The 18,702-nt window shown below is 36.9% G+C and overlaps 2 protein-coding genes across 5 annotated transcripts; one reads left to right on the top strand and one right to left on the bottom strand.

Moving 5' to 3' along the window:
- Positions 1–5,103: 5,103 nt before the first annotated feature.
- Positions 5,104–10,364, top strand: LOC113501496 (larval cuticle protein A2B-like). 4 transcript variants are annotated; one of them, XM_026882668.1, is made up of 4 exons: positions 5,104–5,132; positions 9,193–9,401; positions 9,610–9,684; positions 9,756–10,364. In XM_026882668.1, the coding sequence occupies exons 2-4, from the start codon at positions 9,384–9,386 to the stop codon at positions 10,200–10,202; spliced, it is 540 nt and encodes a 179-aa protein (XP_026738469.1). In that variant the 5' UTR covers positions 5,104–5,132; positions 9,193–9,383; the 3' UTR covers positions 10,203–10,364. The 4 variants fall into 4 exon arrangements, with proteins under 4 accessions (XP_026738469.1, XP_026738471.1, XP_026738468.1 ...); XM_026882670.1 differs by lacking the exon at positions 5,104–5,132 and adding an exon at positions 7,381–7,569; XM_026882669.1 differs by lacking the exon at positions 5,104–5,132 and adding an exon at positions 7,902–7,956.
- A 192-nt stretch (positions 10,365–10,556) lies between these two features.
- LOC113501493 (manganese-transporting ATPase 13A1) lies at positions 10,557–18,632 on the bottom strand. Its single transcript, XM_026882662.1, has 10 exons — positions 17,943–18,632; positions 17,750–17,839; positions 17,469–17,675; positions 14,792–16,741; positions 14,324–14,561; positions 13,684–13,880; positions 13,143–13,285; positions 12,545–12,677; positions 11,672–11,815; positions 10,557–11,274 (listed from the first exon to the last, which is right to left on the bottom strand). Exons 1-10 carry the CDS (start codon positions 18,210–18,212, stop codon positions 11,164–11,166), a joined length of 3,483 nt encoding a protein of 1,160 aa, XP_026738463.1. The 5' UTR covers positions 18,213–18,632; the 3' UTR covers positions 10,557–11,163.
- Positions 18,633–18,702: the final 70 nt, after the last annotated feature.

Here is an 18,702-nt window from a genome sequence, read left to right as displayed (position 1 = left end):
TTCCATTTTTGAATTTTGAATATGTTCTTTTTTATTTTTGATGTTATTCTTTTCGGCCATTATGTGATAAATCTGTGGACGCGTTCACGTTACATTGAGTTGCGTTCAATGATTCCACATGAAGCTCACCGAACTGCGTTTGAATCAGGCTGTAATCTGAGCCGAACCTCTATATCATATCGGCCGTATTTGGCGCCCGTACCATGTTTCATAGTTATGTCAATTGATGGGCTTTTTAGAAGTAATCGATGACTGTCGATCGTTTTGACGTTATTCTTTTCTTATTACTATTTTAATTCGCGTTTATGCAATAGATAGGTTTTTTTTTGAACAAGCACTGTTTTAATGGGTGTAATATTTTGGCTTCTTAAGTAATGAAAATAAGTAAAAAAAAATTATACATTTAATATGAAAGTACTAAAAAAAAAAGGACTTAAGTAAAAAAATACAGATAAAAATTAAAACTTAATATATATATTTTTAATAACGCGGCCTATTCTTATAAAAATGCCAATATCGTACAAAGTCAAAAGTATTTTTAACGTGATATAAAATCGAGAACTAATATTAAGTCCCGCAATGGAGTGCACAGAGGAAAGCGCCTCACGCCTGCTGGGCACGAGTTTGGTCTGACAATTGGATTATCTTGTTGTGCCGGCAAGTATTTCACAACAGAAAAATATTATCGAAATAACTTCCGCCTGATAGTTCATTTTAAATAAGCTTTCTTTTTCTATAAACGGAAGCAGGGAATGGTAATAAAAATTGTTGTGAGTTAAGATATTTTTATTCGATCAATATTTTAAATTTAATTTGCGTAGGAGTCTTTTTCCAATTTAAAAAGTAGCCCGGGATACTAAACTCCTTGGTGTAACTTTTAAAGGTTCCTGAATACAAATGTGGGTATAAAAATACTTTGAAAATAACGACGCAAAACATTTAAATATGACATACATTCATATAAAAATAAGCCTAAACAATATTTCCTCATTTGTATTGTTAGCTATTATTTAACTCGGTAATTAATAACTTGACCTATAAGCAAACAAATGACTTTCCTTTACAAAAAAAAAACTCAGTGCAAATACAGTGGAAATTTTGATTTAATTTTCAATACATCTCATTAACAGACATCCGAGGCGGTGAGCCCAGGGGTTTTGTCACAATTTATCCGCCGGCAGGACCAATTACGCAGCCAGGCTTCCTTCCTGATAGACGCACCATCAAATATGTACCTCGGCCTTTTGCGAGAAATGGCGAAAAATACCGAGAGGTCTGAGTGACGTGCGGACACGAGTATGAATGAATGATGGGCGGCATACACGGGAGACTAATCAATAGACTCGCCTGCAGGCTACCCTGCAATATTCACGTTAGTAATGGCCGACCACCACTCGCCAGCGAGACTGTGGCCCACGAAACACGCGGCGGGACACACGTTTGTGTTTCAGGTTCAAGTTATTAAGTTTTACAACAACGTTGAATCACCTTTTTAACTTGTATATTGCTTGTAGTCGATATGAAATTACGTTTTGGTTGACACAAAGAATAAAAACGTGTCAGTAAGTTATCAATAATGCAGTTTATAGCCATACATCACACGTTTCATGACAATTTGAACAGAAAGCATGTTCATCAAATTGATAATTTACAATGCTATCCTCAAGGAAATTATAATAAAAATGAATACCTAATATAAATGTACCTGAACACAATAACAGCTCTAATTATAATTTTCTTCATCAGCGGACGTTGGGTTGCGGGAAACCTTTTGCGAACGATTCCTATGAACATCCGGTGTCCGATTAGGCGATCCCGAGATCAATTTTAACCACCACATTACACCAGAAAATATATTATATTAGTACTAAGTATAGATAGACTTACAGTGTTCGCAGTTACCTAAAGCAAAGAATTGTATTATTGGCATTGGTTTAATTTTCAATTTTTTAAGGAAGGTACCAATAATTACTCTGTGATTTACCTATGTTGTATTTGTTAAAAGTGCACGTCAGTGAAAATAATGAATTAAAAAAAAATTGGCATAGTTTCATTGAACCTACAAATGCGAGCATCTTTTAGGTAACAAATTTAACTTTTTCAATGATATTATTAATTATTAAAGACACCACAGACGGTCACAAATAATAAACCTGGTATGAAAACCATTTTTTTTGGAAAAGAATACACTAGAACCAAATAGGCAGGCCTGATATTAAGCAAAAATTAAGATATACCTTTCTAAAAACTAAAGTACGGGACCTACATTTGCTTTTACATTTCATAACAAGAATATAAGTTTTAAGAATGATCTCATTTGTGTATTAACAAGGTTGTCCATGTCTTGACTTGGGTTCGACCCGGAGCAATTGTTAACTTTACGTAAGGCTGTGAGGGTCACTGCGAGAGCCCCTGTCCATCGTACAACCCGCGCAATAAGTTTCGCAGATATATTTGACGTTTTGTTTAAAGAGCAGATTTTAAGTTTTGAAAGATTTTGGTTGAATACTGTACGTTGTTGGTAATTCTTTTGTTTTCTATTTTACTGATCAGTTATACAGCTGCCAAACGGTGAATGAGTGTTAATAAGCTTTAGGTGTCAAGCTTTTTAGTTAATTTGTATTTTAAGCGACCATTTCGTTTTAGGTTAATAATAGAAAATATTCATGGTTTAAAAAAATGTGCACAGCTTATTTTTTGACAGTTGTATAGGTAAAAGTAATGGTTGAATATAATAATTATCCTCGACATAAATTTTAACGCTTGAAATACCTAATCACAAATAAATTTAGCTGTCAATTACTAGTTTCTAGATTGAGTTTTGTACAGAAACCGTCATATTAGCTCATTGTTTACACTGAACACTATAAACTCTATTCCCAATTCGTAGCTCAGTTCTATAGCTTTACTCAGTAATGGCAATAAAATGGCTGCTAATTATAGAACTTTACATGTTTACCATCTTCGACTGTATTTTGTTATGAGTTCTGAACCTTGAAATATTCTTGGACTAAATTCATGACTGAAAATAAGTGAAATGGAAGAGGAGGTTTGTATTTTTTTAAAGAATTTCGGATTGGATCAACAGATTTTATTGATTATCTTTTCATTTAATGCGAAATAACAGCCTCTTAAAGATTTTATTAAGTTGGGCTGAGAGTAGTTTTTATTGGAAATTTCTTACATGTTTTTGTTGTTAAAACAGTAGTAACTATTGAATTATTCTCAACCAGTACTTTATATCTAACCTATTTCATCTTCTCATTATCTTCATCCCTATTTTCATCTTCTTTTAATCTAAAACAAACAAATAATAAATAATTGCTATAATCCCTTCATCGCTCTACTTAAAAACTCAGAAGTTATACTTACCTGTAAAAAAAAGTTTTAGTTCTTAAAAAAATAACCTCAAAATCTCCAACACGTTGCTCCCAAACTTGATATGCGTACTGTACGTTGTTTTCTTTCAGTCTGAGCTTATTATGATACACTTTAATAACGTTAGCATACATCATTATGTGTTCGCTGTCCGTCGAACCATGGGTAACATGCTACGTTCCCGACATGCAAGAAGAACACAACGATCCTATTTGGTAGAATACTAATGAACGTTGGCCCTTCGGTTCCCGCTATTTTCTTTATGGAAATCTGAGATTCGTTCGAGAATGAGTTTGGCTTCAAACGTAGTTATCTGGAGTTTGAACTGTATTAATTACAGTATGTGTGAACTATTATTTTAATTTTACATATTTGTTTCAATTTAGTTGAAAATACCAGCGCCATTTTTTGTGCTATCTAAAAAAGGTTTCTAGCCATTTCATTGGTACGCCCACAGGTTTAATTAATTATTTTTCGAACTTATTAATAAGTCTGTCGGATAGTCTGATAACTTACCGTTTATTTACAAGAATAAAAAGTTTGGTCATCAAAGAGTTTAGGTAATAGGTCCTATGAACACGACACACGTAAATATACGACTTCTAAATGCCATATAAATCAGCCACTTTTTTTTTGGTTACAGAAATAATCAATGGTTGGTGTAAATGCTCATTGCTGAATATAGGTATATGAGAAGATGATTATTGTAGGAGTATATTGATTGTATACAGGGTACTGCTTGGGAGTTTGTTGCGCCGTTTCTTATCTCACAGCAAGAGCACTTAAAAGGCGTTGAAGTGTGGGCGAATCTGGGTGCTGTCCGATGTAATTTGACATTCAAAAAGTGCTACCTAGTAGCTCAATTTGAATACATCAATTTTGATTTTCTTTTTTCTGCCTATTTAGCAATATTATAAGTTGATATTATAATATGTATTATTTTAAGTTTTAAATGTAGTTTAGTTAAAAAACACACAATAAGGTTTGAAGTTAGTAAAACATCGTTCAATAGTCCAAACGACAAGAGTTCAGGTGTTTTAGCTTCACTAAGATTTTTATAAAACTTTTCAGTCTGAACGATGCTCTGTTGTGAATATTTGAGGAAGACACTGGGAACAGTAAGAACGGGTCACTAAATAAGAATGTGTTGAACGGTGGTTTGTTTCAATTAGTTTAAATAGGGAGCAGTTACATAGTGGTTTCTTAGGTTTACCCGAATGTTAGACATTGAAATGAAACTACTTTTACGGATTTTATCGCGGTTTAATTTTTGATAAGGATAAAAGATAACCCAAGAGCAGCGCTGCAAGACATCACGACACGGTGAGCTCATACTGCGTGGGTCGGACCACAAATAATTAATTAAAAATATGAAGGTAGAACGAGCGACATCTTCTGTCAAGACGAACACCATCTCAGTCTGCCCGTGACCATGATACCTGCAAAGGTGTCGAATCGTCGCTAACTAAAATCAAAAATTAAACCGCGATAAAATCCGTAAAAGTAGTTTAATTTCATTTTAATAGGGAGCAGTTTTTATTTTTATGTGATGATTTGGAACTGCTTTTTATGTATGACCAGTGGTCCTCCGCCTGCTGGGTATATTGCTGTGAAGAATAATACTGATTTTTGAAGTTGATTAAAATAAACCCTATTTTACTTGTTATCCCTCCAAGAATATGTATTATTATGTATGCAAAGTTTCATGACGATCGGTTAATTATTTTTCGAGTGAACAAACTTACATTCATAAGGTATGTATAGTAGGGACTGAACATGTTTTTTTTTAGTTTATTATAGTATTTACAAAGATATATATACGTTAGATAAGTAGGAACCTATCACTTTTTTCTGCAAATAATTTCAACTGAAACTTTTAAATAATTGCCATAACTTACTGTTATTGTAAATACCTACCGCAATAAGTAAGGTCTTTTTCCCAAATTATGTTAAATGCATAGAAAAGAAACCAAGTAGGTATATGTAGCTACCTATGCCTAAGTAGATTTCTTTGCAGTAAGTTGTCCTTATTGAACATTCTTAGCGTCAGTTAACATTTAAACGCTAAGTAAATGCAACTTCCAGTATCCCGTCAAGGCCTGTCCTCCCAACTAAGCCTTCGCAAGCCGACACAACCTAACAGCGTATTGTATCCCTTTAATTCCCGCAATCCGCACACTAATAAATTAACGCCATTACTAAATTATTCCCAGCTTCTAGATTAATCTAGAAGTCGGGCCGCAGTCCGACGCGGCCTCTCTTACATTATTACAGCATTCATTAGAGTTCGCTAATTACTCCTTGCTTTAATGAATAAGCTCTAATGAACCACTTTCTGTTAATTAAAGGCGGCGCGGGGGGTGGGGGGGTGGGCCGACTGTAGGAGGAACTTTTCTCCGGGCTCTGATTGCAAATGTGAATTTGTGTAAGTCTGAGTGGAAAGAGTGTTTCCACTGAAAAGGGGTAATGAGGCGGTCGAGTGAGCCCGAATTAGTTGCAACTGCGCGCCTAGATAAATTACATGAGTCGCGTTGCTAGCTGTCAACAAATAAACTACTTACACAAGAGTGGCAAGCTGAAGTTTTCTTCTAATTATAATTAATTTAGCACTTAATTAGCTGTCTATTAGATATAGACTGTCTTATTATATTTGTAAGAATATTAAATGACATAATTTTTCGTTTCTACAAATTATAACGTCCACTATGATTTTTTTTTAATTTGTAAATATCTAAGGAAAGCTTCTTAAGGTAAATTAACTAAAAGTACCTAGGTACATAATAATTCAATCTCTAAAACCCTAGTTCACATAAATACTTAGACCTTTGTTTAGTCCTAGCTACCGCATTAGGTTAAGTAACCTGTAATGGTAGATTAGTGTGATAATTAAATAAATAAATAAAACATATTAAAATAGAAAATAAACCCTTTCAATTGAAAAACAAGACAAAATTCACACTAAAGACGACAAGAAAGAAAATATTATGAACTTTGAAGATTTCTTTCATAATTTTATGGTTACAGGCGCGTATTATAACCACATACCTACTGTAGACGTTCTGTAATAAGCAAATTAGACATGTAAATCTCTTCAATACTAGTTCTGTATGTAACATAATACATATTAAACAACCTTAATTATTATTGCTATCGAAAGCATAACGAGTGAAGACACAATGTATGAATCTATGAATATTTTCAAACAAAGATAGGCGCGCGGTACCGCGGTATTTTCGTAATACATTGTCCAATCGCTAAAATAGGTCCGCAGTGTGCTAATACAATGTTTCGAAGTGTTTTCTGTAAATATTTTCCTTGTAAGTTGTTTTTAGATATCCTAAATGATAATCTGTATTTTAAGATAGCGCTGGGTGGGCTATGTCAATCCACATTTAATCACCCTTCTTTCAATGCATTGGGGTAAAAATGCTTCTCATGTTCCTAGTGGTAATAGTTCCATTGCTCGGTTGGTTGTTAAGAGCGTCGTAACGCTAACTATCATTGTGTGCAATGTACCGCAGGTTTGAACCCAGTGTGGCACAGATATTTGTATTATCCATTGATCCACAGATCGCACACAACCCAGCGGCATTTCATTCGAATGTTCTTTGCATATTTCAATGTTTTTTGATTTTTCAAGAAAAAAATATTCTACCCTTTAGGGAGTTTTCTTTCCAATCACAAGATAATATAGAAAAAGCTTTCACCCCCCACAACTGTTAATTGACTTTCATCAGACATGTCTTCTCTGACTCGCTAATAATGCATCTTTAACACAAAACAAACTAAATTGAAATCGGTCAATCCCTTCGAGAGCTACGCCACAGACAGACTAAGAGAAACGTCAAACTTATAACACCCTTCTTTTTAAATTGAGGCTTAAAAATGTTCACTAGTTTTTAATGTTTAAACTCGACTTCAAAACAAACATTAATATCTTTCAATCTTCTATACTTTTCCTATAACGGATACAGTTTACCGAAATGATTAGTACTCTAAGCACGTCAAAACGGGACCAATAGAACACATAAATGGGGATCACGAAGCAGAATAATAACCAATCAAATCGGCGCGTTAACAGTACATGTATGGGACAGTTAACACGGCTGTTACGCCTTCATTAAGCGAAGCCACGGGAATTAGGACATGGATTGAGATTGACAAGACTACCATTGATTAGGATAGGCAATGGTAATACGAATATTCTATTGTACGACGTACTTACATATTCATAGAAAGAAATTCTAGCATGAGCTGGATGCAGTGCCGTATTATCCATAAGGCACTTTAGGCCAGTGCCTAGGGGCCCAGCGCTCCCGATGAAATACAAAAAAAAATGAAACCACGGTAGAAGCCCACATTATTGACACTTATGCATCTAAAAAAAAAGCTCGATAAATTTTTCACTGCATGAAAATACCTGGAACCAAGGGAGCCCCCACTCCTTTGTTGCCTCTGACCTCTGGGCCCCTAGATCCGGCCCTGGCTGGATGCGAGAAGATGAAGATAGATCTCGATGGCGTGCAATTGGGAAGATCCACGTCTGCAGTTTATGGATATGAACAGATAAAAGCTTTTGTAAGCATTTAAAATCTTGGAACTAACTCACCAACTTCATTGTAAATTTGCATGTGAATTCTTCATTCCTGTACCGGCAAATGTGTTCTGTTTTCGGGTAGGTACTGTCGATATCAAAAGTACAAGTGTCCAGCAATCTATTTTTTTTTAGAGCTTTGTAAATTAAATAAATCAATCAACTCAGCCTATTGAGTCCACTGCTGGACATAGGCCTCCCAAGTTGCGTCACAACAGCATTGCATTAAAGGTAAAAAAAAGATAGGTTGTAACTATCTATTACCATTTATCAGTAACAGTCTCTACCAGTTGCTATAGTTTTCTTCGTAAAGGCATGTCACTAAAAAATGTTGCAGATATTCTTTTAAGTAGGTATTAAAAGACGAGGGCACATACTAGTAACAAGTTATTAAGGTGCGGTCACAAGAAAGATCACCCCTCCGGCGTCCCACGGGCGTCGTAAATACTAAGACTGGATACTACCTAAGATGTTTTATTGCCAAAGCCACGGAACGACGTATAAGTCATCCTTCTGAATACTTTTAGTAAATAACAGTTAATGTATGTTACACTAAATTATAATATATCTTTTTAATGAACCGGTCAAAATAAAGTTTTGTAAGAAAAATAACGAACTAAAGCTCCTCTATATCAATGTAATAATTGTCTTTACACCGACATGTCCGTCACCGCACTTCACTCGGTATATTTACTCAATTTGTTTGAGACTTAAAAAAAAGTTAACACTCTTGGAGTGTATTTTAGTCTAAAATTCAGATATAAATCCAATGCGCCTAAAAACAATGGTAAACAACAATAAACATACCCAATCGAATACAACATTTAAAAATTCAGATATTTATTTATTTATTACGTGTTCGTATAAAAAAAAGACACAAAGGTCTATGAAAATATTGTTTACCTTTTTTAAATTCATAAACAAATAGAGTATAGTTAGGGTCCAACATCTCATGTTCTCAAATACTTTCTTATATCACTGTCACTCATTGTATCACAAATTCAAGGGTTGTTACTATTACTGTATTAGGTACCTACTTGACAGAGTAAAATGCTTGAATAAAGACAAACTAGCAAGACTACCTATAACCGACAAGCAATGAGCCCCCCCTCACACAATTTTATTCCTACTAGCCTTACCCACAGGAATCTGATGAAACAATTACGACGTTTTACTAAGAGAGCGAACGTAAACAATTAACTAATTACCGGTGGTTTTAGGACACGTTATGAAAATGTACTCGAAGGTGCGTAACTTGAATACTCAATAAGCGTGAAACTACCAAGGATTGTCAGGAATTGACAAATATGGAGTCGGCGAGCGTATAAATACGAGCATCGGGTCTAAAACTCATTATAACATTATACACACAGTTTGGATAACGTTCTCAGGCGCACTGACATCTAGCAACATGTTCAGTTTCATCGCGGTAAGCCGAAGATCAACGTTCTATCTTTACATGTTTAATTTTTGCTACCAGGGACAGGATTGTGACATTTCGTATGAACATAATGTGAAAGCTCTGTAATAATCGTATCCAGACGTCGATTGACTTTTTAGAGCGTTAGACTTTTTGGCTTCATTTTAATACTTGTAATGTATGGTAGATTATTACCATGTGTCGCATTTATTTACAGATTGCATGCTTGCTCGGCGTAGCGTCGGCTGCCCCCTCCGGGTATGGCGATCTACCCATTGCTACCAGCAGCATCGTAAGGAAACCTTCTATCCATCTAGAAAATTCTACGAAACAAAGTCATACTAATGTCCTTTCGTTTTCCAGTCAGTTCCTCGTTATGGCTTCAACTACGCTGTCAACGACCCCGTGACTGGTGACAACAAAGCGCAGACGGAATCCCGCGACGGAGGCGTTGTCAAGGGCTCGTACTCTCTGACGGAACCTGACGGCACCATCAGAGTGGTGGACTATACCGCCGACCCCGTCTCAGGATTCAACGCCGTAGTGAAGCGTATTGGCCCAGCCGCTCACCCACAAAGCTACGTCGCCGCTCCCGTGGTCAGCAAGCAGATTGTGGCCCCGATTGCTGCTGCACCTATCGCCCCTATTGCCGCCGCACCCATTACTAACGCCTACGCTTCAGGTCTTGGCCTCGGCGGCTACGCCGACAGCGGCCTTGACCTCGGCAGTTACAACTTGGGCTACGGTGGTCTCGGCTACGGAATCGGCGGTCTCGGCGGTCTCGGTGGTCTCGGCGACTGGAAGCACTAAGTGATAGCGTGATAGCAAGTGCCTGAACCCCAACGGACGTTATTGCGACCTTACTCTCCTTTCGCATCTGAATGTTCCATGTTCATAGGCGATACGAATAGTATAGGTTGATCATGTATTTGTGAAATACTGGAATAAATAAGTGTCACTGTGTTGTAAATACCTTATTTGTTTTTTTTAATACCTAATCTACACTTTAGTAGTTTAAGTTCATAAATATATTTTTTATCACTATAACGTAACTGCTGCCTACTTGACACTGAGGGTATTTTTTCTGGGCTACTTTTGAATAAGGCCGTGTTACTAACGCCAGGGACAAAATGTACATAGATGTAATAAAATAAAACAATAAAATTACATTTAGCTACACAATTATATTTTATAATAAATACCATCAACACATTTATCCGTCATATTTAAATGCACATATTATTTGAGCGGTTACACCGTCGCCATGGCAACCACATCGACAAGTAACGTACTTTGTTTATAATTTGAGATATTTACACGAAATATCCAAGGATTATATATTATTCAGATACTAGACTTGTGATAACGTTTCTAGAAACAAATACATACATTATAATAATAACGAAATAGTAACACACTTTTGCACGCAACTGTGTGCGTGACGCTTTTGTAAGTAGTTTTTTAAACGTTTTGATTTGAACATGCGCGTTTTTATATTAGCATTTTTTGCTTCAAAATTCAAACGTAATGTTTTAAACTGAAATATTAATGGAATGTTATTTTTTCGGTATCATAATATATAATTAGCATATTTTTTAAACAAAGTTTCTAGAATTCGAATATTATTATTAGTATTAAAAATATCGTATTTGCCTATAGAAATGAGTATAAAAATCCAAGTATCTATGTAATAATAAGTAATCTGTGAACAAAAACATTTGCCTATATTAGTAATACGATAGAATGTTGTCGCGTTGCGTAACATTCGGCGTTACGTCACTCTTCGCGAGAGACCCTCGCCGAACAGGATGAGGCAAAGCCGGTCCACCAGGTAGGCGAACACCATGTCTGCTATCAACACTTGGACAAGGATAAGCCGGTACTGAAACAAAATAATTTTTAGTTACTCATGTGATACATTAGCGTTCGAAGACATTATACAGTTAAATTAACTGTGAATGTTTGAGCAAATGTAATTTTCGAAATTACGAACAGACTAATCATATTCTACAATCGATTTTAAGGATAATGCTGCTGCAAAGTGGATTCACTGTGTCGGGAGAGGGAGTAACAAACGGTCACACGCACAGACTCGTCCATATATCTCCAGGTACGCAGTAAAAATTGAATTAACCTACATTCCTTCATGGGTTCATTCATCATACCACTTTTAAGTCATATTTAGAAGTAAATCATGATTTCCCGATTATGAAGGACTTTAGCGAATATAAAATCGCGTAGCTCCCTCTCTCGTCTCACTGAATCTGAGATGAACTCACGTCTGGCGGGAAGTAGACGATCTCGAACATGCTGGAGAGGTCGGGGAATACGCCGGCGGCCAGCGCCAGCACCGCGCCGCCCGACACCACGATACTGTACAGCAGCGGCTTGTTGTCGCGCAGGCCTTCCATAAACGGCTCGCCCTGGGGATAAGGGGAATGGATTGAAAAAAAAAACGAATCTTAAATTAAGTCATGGTATAGTTACCGCAAACCGGCGATGTGTGATATTGATTTTTTGGGTCCCGTTTGCGGTATGAAGAAAGTGTAGTGATTGGCCCGCAGCGCATCGCGTCAAAGCCGTCACTCGTGATTCCTTCTTTGATGCAGTTGCATGCACCTCAAAACGACGAGTACGCATCCGGCCAATTCAATTGATTGGCGTTTTATTTTGTCATGAGTGTACGATCCGCAATACGATCCCCAGTCTTCCGCCGAGGGCTCAAGATCCGTGCCGGTAAGTATAACTATCGTGAGGATGATTCATTATAAAATGATGCAAAGCATTCACGCGATTCTAGTAATTGCCCGACTAGTTTCGGACGTAAACGGAGTCCTTAATCTTGAGACGCCGCGTGATTGAGACTGATGTATCATTGAGCAATTATAACGCGTTTTAGGAATAAATGTCACAACTTCTATATGACAGATGTTTGATACTTGAATTAAGCTAGTTGGCTGCGACAGGGAAAGTATTATTGTATCAGACAAAGTAAAAACAGTTAGCCACATATTGACAAACATTCATTTTCCATTTTAAATAAATCATACACAAACTTAAAACTTACACCTCAATAGTGTTCTTATAAAACTAATTATGATCATAAGGGGTTTTGTTTCAGGATCACAATGCGTTACAAGTTTATAGCTCACCCTATAGTTGATAGCGAAGGTTGATATCTGAAGTGACATGGATATGATGTAGACGGTGCTGTTGAGGAGGTCCGGGGCGAACTCCCGGATTTCGTCCTCAGCAAGGTCCATCTCCAACTGGGGTTTCGTGTCCCTGCAAATAATATTTTATACTTTAAAACATGTACTCATCATCTCAGCCTATAGCTCCACTGCTGGAGATATGCCTCTCCATACGTTTTCCAGGGCGAAAGGTTCATTGCTACCTGCATCCAACGAGACCCAGCGGCTTTCACCAGGTCGTCGTACCAAATATGGTACTACTAAAGTAAAAACGCTAAGACTATATATAAAACGCTCTATCTCTTTTCCCACTTATTATCGGTAAAGTGTCTATAACTAACGGAATTATCATTAGAACAGTATTACAGCTTGCTTTAGAGTTTCGATATAGAAAACAAAACCAATTAAACTGTCAAGCAAAACCAATTATTACAAAAGCCAAACATTTTGTATCATGCAAATGTACATGTCTAAAAAACTATGAAATTAACTAAACAAGTTTCGATTTTTATCTTCTATTTACTTAATTCTTAATATGTATAATATTAGTTGTTACCTTCCAGGCGACCGTGCCGTGGCCTCATTCACCAGGTACACGAGACACACGAAGTGCACAGCGAACTGCGTCAGTACCGTCATTATTGTGTAAACGTTGAAGATGTTCGGCAATGGACGCTGCTTCGATAGCTGTTTCAGTGGCTGCAAATAAAAATACAGGGTTTAATTACTGCCGGAAATAAATTTCTCTAGGGACAGGTCTAAATTTGGTCACAGTAAGTTTTACTCCTGAAAAATTGACACAAGTGGCAACTCACGACACGCGCCACGTCAGTTCGTAATCGAGGACTACTTGGGGCCGAAACTAGTCGGGAAACCCAATAAATACGTGGGTGCAAACCTCAAATAAAATAAAATTATTAATTAGATACGTCGTAAAACGAAAAGTTATGATCCAAAGTATTAAAAAAATAACATATGTATCATTAGAATATTCTTTTTTACAAATGTCTACGAAAACAGTTTCGCCAAGCAGTTCATACCGATGTTGTGTAGCATGACAATCTCTTTTTTGTGAATGAAAAGAAAAACGCTCTCACCTTCGATCTAGAAATAAACAAGAAACAAGAGGCCAGCAATAGACTCTGCAGCGTGGCTTGCGTGTCCGAGAACTTGATGCCATCGAGATAGAGCACCGACTGACTGTACGCCAGGATGAGCGCGTTCAGAGCCAGGATCTTGAACATCTGCAGGGTAGTCACCAGCGTGCAACGACCTTGCTTGATTATGTGGCAAACTGGGGGCGAAAATTTTTAAATTCACAGTTTGATTTTTACTATTGCGGTTAATAAGTTATTTTTGAAACTGAAACCTAAACGATTATAGGTGAAAATGAAAAAGAAATACTTTATTCCATTTCCACTTTACTGTCTTGTCCTACGATTCCTGTACCTGTGCAGTAGTTTTGGTGGGTATCAATTTAAAAAAAAACTATTGAAAATACTTTAAGGGAATATAGATGGTCAGAAAATAAATCTACCTAAAATCTTTGCTAGGTTTTTACGATAAAAATAAAATAAAAACGCAAACATTTTAAAGATTATGTAAAACTCTTTGTCGCGTTAATACAAGTTAAGCGGATAGAAACATTCACCTGTTGATTTATGTTACGCTTTTGGTCTGCTACAATTAGTCACAGCACAAAGTACCAAGACATTAACTTGATGCACTGAGACTTACTGCAGAATATGCTGGAGAGTCGGCTGGTGAAGGGTGCCGCGACACTGGCGTCGCCGAGCCTCACTAGTTGCGTGTCTTCCTCCTCCAGCTCGCGCATGGCCCGGCGCAGGCGCGCGGCCGCCTCGGCGCGGGCCTCCTGCCTATTGGCGGGCCGACGCGGGGCCTCTTCCACAGCTCGCTCCTCCCGAGGCCTCTCTCGTGGCTTTTCCGGTGCGTTAGCGAGAATTGCTACGCCAACCTGATAAAAAAAACAAACATAATACCTCTATAGTAAATTTCACTGACACGAAAATTTTATGTATTTTTATTAATAAAATTTTAATCATCCTATTTCTTCGTTTCTGTGGCGCATTATCAATTTTTCGACTGAAACTTTTATTTTCGATTTGTTTTTATTATTATATTTACAGTAACAGATCTGAGCATGAAAATCATATATAATTTTTTGATTACAGTAATTTTACTTACATCGGCATGTTTCAGAGCACCGACGTCGTTTGTTCCATCACCGCACATGAGCGTCGTATAACCGAGTGCCTTCAAAGTCACCACGACGAACTCCTTCTGTTTCGGAGCAAACCTCGCGAACACCTTGATATGGGGCATCAGCTCCAACAGGAACTTGTAATGGTTCTCGTTCAGGTACGTCAGACCCTCCCCCGTTATACACAGGTCAAACTTCGCGGTCAACTGCTTCGAAGTCTTAAACGGATTCACAGGAAGGTTTACCTCTTCATCAATGGACTTCCAAGCCCACTTACTATCACTTTCTGTCAAAATTAGAACTTCCTTTCTTTGAGTAAACTTCAGTTCCGTAGCTACGTGGCACGCAGTCAATGGGTTGTCTCCAGTTATCATCACAACGGAATGAGAAGCATTCACTATTTCGGCTATCGCCCTCTTCGAGTCGGTTTTCAATGGACACGAAATAATTACAAATCCAACAAATGTCAAATCAGATTCAATGTCCTCGCGAGACATGTCCCTAATTTGTTGAGAACTTAATTTCCCTAAATTCCTATAACCTAACGCCAAGACTCTCGCACCTCGTCTCGAGAGAGTCAAGTAAACGTGATCATAATGACTAGGAACCTCTTTGAGCATAGACTTAACGGTTTCTGGGGCACCTTTTACGCTACTAATGTAATGGGTTTCTATAAAACCTCTTTCGTTGACCTGATAGCCTGCTATAACAGACATTCTTTTAAGGGCACTTGAGAAGTGGTTTCTGTGGACTATTTTCAAGCCTGGTGACTTTCCTTTCTTTGGCACGACAGCATCTCCTTTGGTCAAGTTCCACTCTGCTGCTTTCAAAGTAGCTTTCTCCAAAGGATCACCAACCACGCCATCATCCAATTGTACAAGAGAATGGCATGATGCTAACACTTGTATTGTTTCCATTGGTGCTTGAGATAGTGGAATGACTGTAGCATCTTTGTGGTTTTCTATACCGGCTACGCCTTCTACAACTAAATTATCACTTGTTAGAGTACCAGTCTTATCGAAACAGCATATTTCTACTTTTCCGGCGAACGGTATTCTGAAAGGTTCCGTACAAAATACTGCTAACTTAGATAACGACAATAATGAAGTATTAACAGCTAGTGACAACTCAATTGGCAATTCAGGTGGCACAACTGAGGTCAATATCAAAGTGCATTCTAAAAATAGTTTGTATCTGTTCCGCTCAGGATCCTCACAACCCTTAATCCAAACATATGCAGCCGCGGCAATCGCGAAGATAAGTAAAAATAAAATGAAACCAAATGTCTCAAGATTGTTAGCAGTCACCCTTTTAACACCAAACAAAATTGTTCTTAATAGCTTTCCTTGTGACGTGTTGAAACCGTTACGAATAACGTAACCAATGCACCCATTGTCAGGCGCCTTTAGAGCTGTTGAAGTGCCTTTGCTAGGTGAGGAATGTTGAACAATCTTGGTACCACCAAACAGCATGTGTAGTTTTCCATCACCTTCTGGATCTAAGTTTTGTTTGAGGTTTTTTTCATTATCAATAGATTCCTTCATTTGAGGGACACTTTCTCCAGTTAACATTGACTCGTCAACTATACATGAACCTCGGAGGAGGACAATATCACAAGGGACTAAGTTATCATTGGTAGACCTTATGAGAGACACAACATCCCCAGGCAAGAGCTGGTCGCTCATTATTTGTCGCCATCTCCTATTCCTGTATACATTTATATTATAGGGTTTGTTCCCCATTTTCCTAATTTCAGCCATGTTTCTTAGCTGCTGCTGTACTAGGGTGCACTCAAACATCACAAGCATGACAAGGGTAAATATAGAATAGTACCAGTACTTGTCTAAACACCATAGAGCAACACAGAACACTTGGAACACAAAGAATGGTGCGGTAGCTCTTTCTTTAAACAGTTCCATGAACTCGGGAACAACCTGGAACAAATTTTCATATTACCAATGACTTGTATGTAAGGTTGCTGAAACACAGACACTCTGTATTCATGAATTCTTTTGGACATGAACTGATAAATATTAATAAGTCATTTATATTCATAATATGTACACACACAAGCATAGTTTCCTGCAACATTCATAACTTGATGTGTAATATGTAAAAAAAGGTTTATTGTGTAAGATACTTTTAAAACAAGTCCAGTTACTATAATATGTATATTTTGTGTTGTATATGAGACATTTTAAGTGATCAATATGCAATGTTTTTCAACAACTTTAATACCAACTGTGATATACCCTTTGAATCAATTTTCTGCCTGACAATAGTTTCAAAAGTAAATCAATTAACAATACATAAAAACATTGTGTATAGCATTGATAGTTCCAGTTTCCAGTAAATTTAAAATGTGAAAATTCCCAATTAAATTAAAATGTTCTTCAATATGCCTATTGTTCTTAGATTGGTGAAACAGAAATGTTATGAGTAGGGTATGTTTCAAGGGTGTTCCTTAGTACATTCATAATTCCTTCAGGGGTTTGGTTTTTTATTATAATGTCTGTAAAACATAATATTTCAGTGATTTTAATAAAAAATTTAGTATTCTCATTTTTAATGGATTGATGCATATATTACACTTCATTAATGACTTTTTAACCTGACTATATGTATGTTTACTTATTATTAAAACGGAATGTGCTGTATTACCATAATCATTTCATTTTTCCCATACTCCTTTTCAGCTATATCGATGGCTTCATCATCAGTATACCCTTTAGACTCCATATACTCCTCATAAGTCTTGTTTGTTGGAAACTCAATGGTGTGAAATGTTTTCTTCTCCCAGTCATAAACATATTTGCTCTTTTGAAATATAAACCATACATCTGGATGAACACTACCTTTTGTAGTTGACTGAAATAAATGAAGATCAATGTGTAAGATGCAAAAACATGATGACAAGGCAGTGAAAAAAAAAAAAAAAGTACCTTAGTGTGATGAAGTTTGACAATTTCAGAAAACCCATTGTTAGATGTTGGTACTACTTTCACTATTTCAGCTTGAATTGGGTCCTTAACCTAAAATGCAAGAAAATAGGTATCTTTCAATTGATCACTCAGAGCAACAATATCATGACAGAATCACAACTAATTTTTTATCTGCAAGAGGTAATTTACTCACCGACGAACAGGATAGGAAACACTGAATATGCACGCTCCAATAGCAACAGAGACAAATTAGAATTTGTATGGTAGCTACCACCACGACACTCACAAACCCAGCCTCGAAGTTGTCCTCAAACCCGTACACAACGATCCATGAATAAAACACGATCGGGTAAATTATCAAAAAAGGTAGCACAGTCCCTTGCAGAACAGTGGGCACCGGCTTGAAAAGCTGTGTATATTGAACTAAATCGTCCAGTGACGACTGCATCTTATTGGATACCATATTATAATCCTATTGCGTCTTAAACTGAACCAAATTATCATTGACGGTTCCTTCTAACTTTTTAAGGTGTAGTTCAACATAATATTACATTTCACATAAGAAACTTATTCAAAATATAAATAAAATTCGATTTTTATTGAGTTTACTCAACTTGACAGATTGACAATCAAGAGAGGAGGGAGGGCAGGAGGGGTGAAGAGGAAAACCGGAAACAGCGTGCAGAACAAGGAGCATGCGTGTCAGGTGAGTTTCATAAAACGCAGAATTTCAAAATTGCGCCTTTCTAAGTTCATTTCAGTCTGTGCGTTTTTTATTACAGTTTAAATTAAATTCCCCAGTAGCACGCTGTACGTAACGGGCCTCAGGTAATTTTACGAATATGCAGATATAATCAGATTGATGAGTTTTATAAGTTAAAAAGAAACAAATGAATATAATTATTTGAGTTCAAAAACTGATTTCATTCACTAAAATTTGCCTTATATTACTT

Source organism: Trichoplusia ni, chromosome 15 (assembly GCF_003590095.1).
Source record: "Trichoplusia ni isolate ovarian cell line Hi5 chromosome 15, tn1, whole genome shotgun sequence".
NCBI lineage: Eukaryota > Metazoa > Arthropoda > Insecta > Lepidoptera > Noctuidae > Trichoplusia > Trichoplusia ni.
Note: the sequence above shows the minus strand (reverse complement) of the source record. Positions and strands in the feature narration are given on the sequence as shown.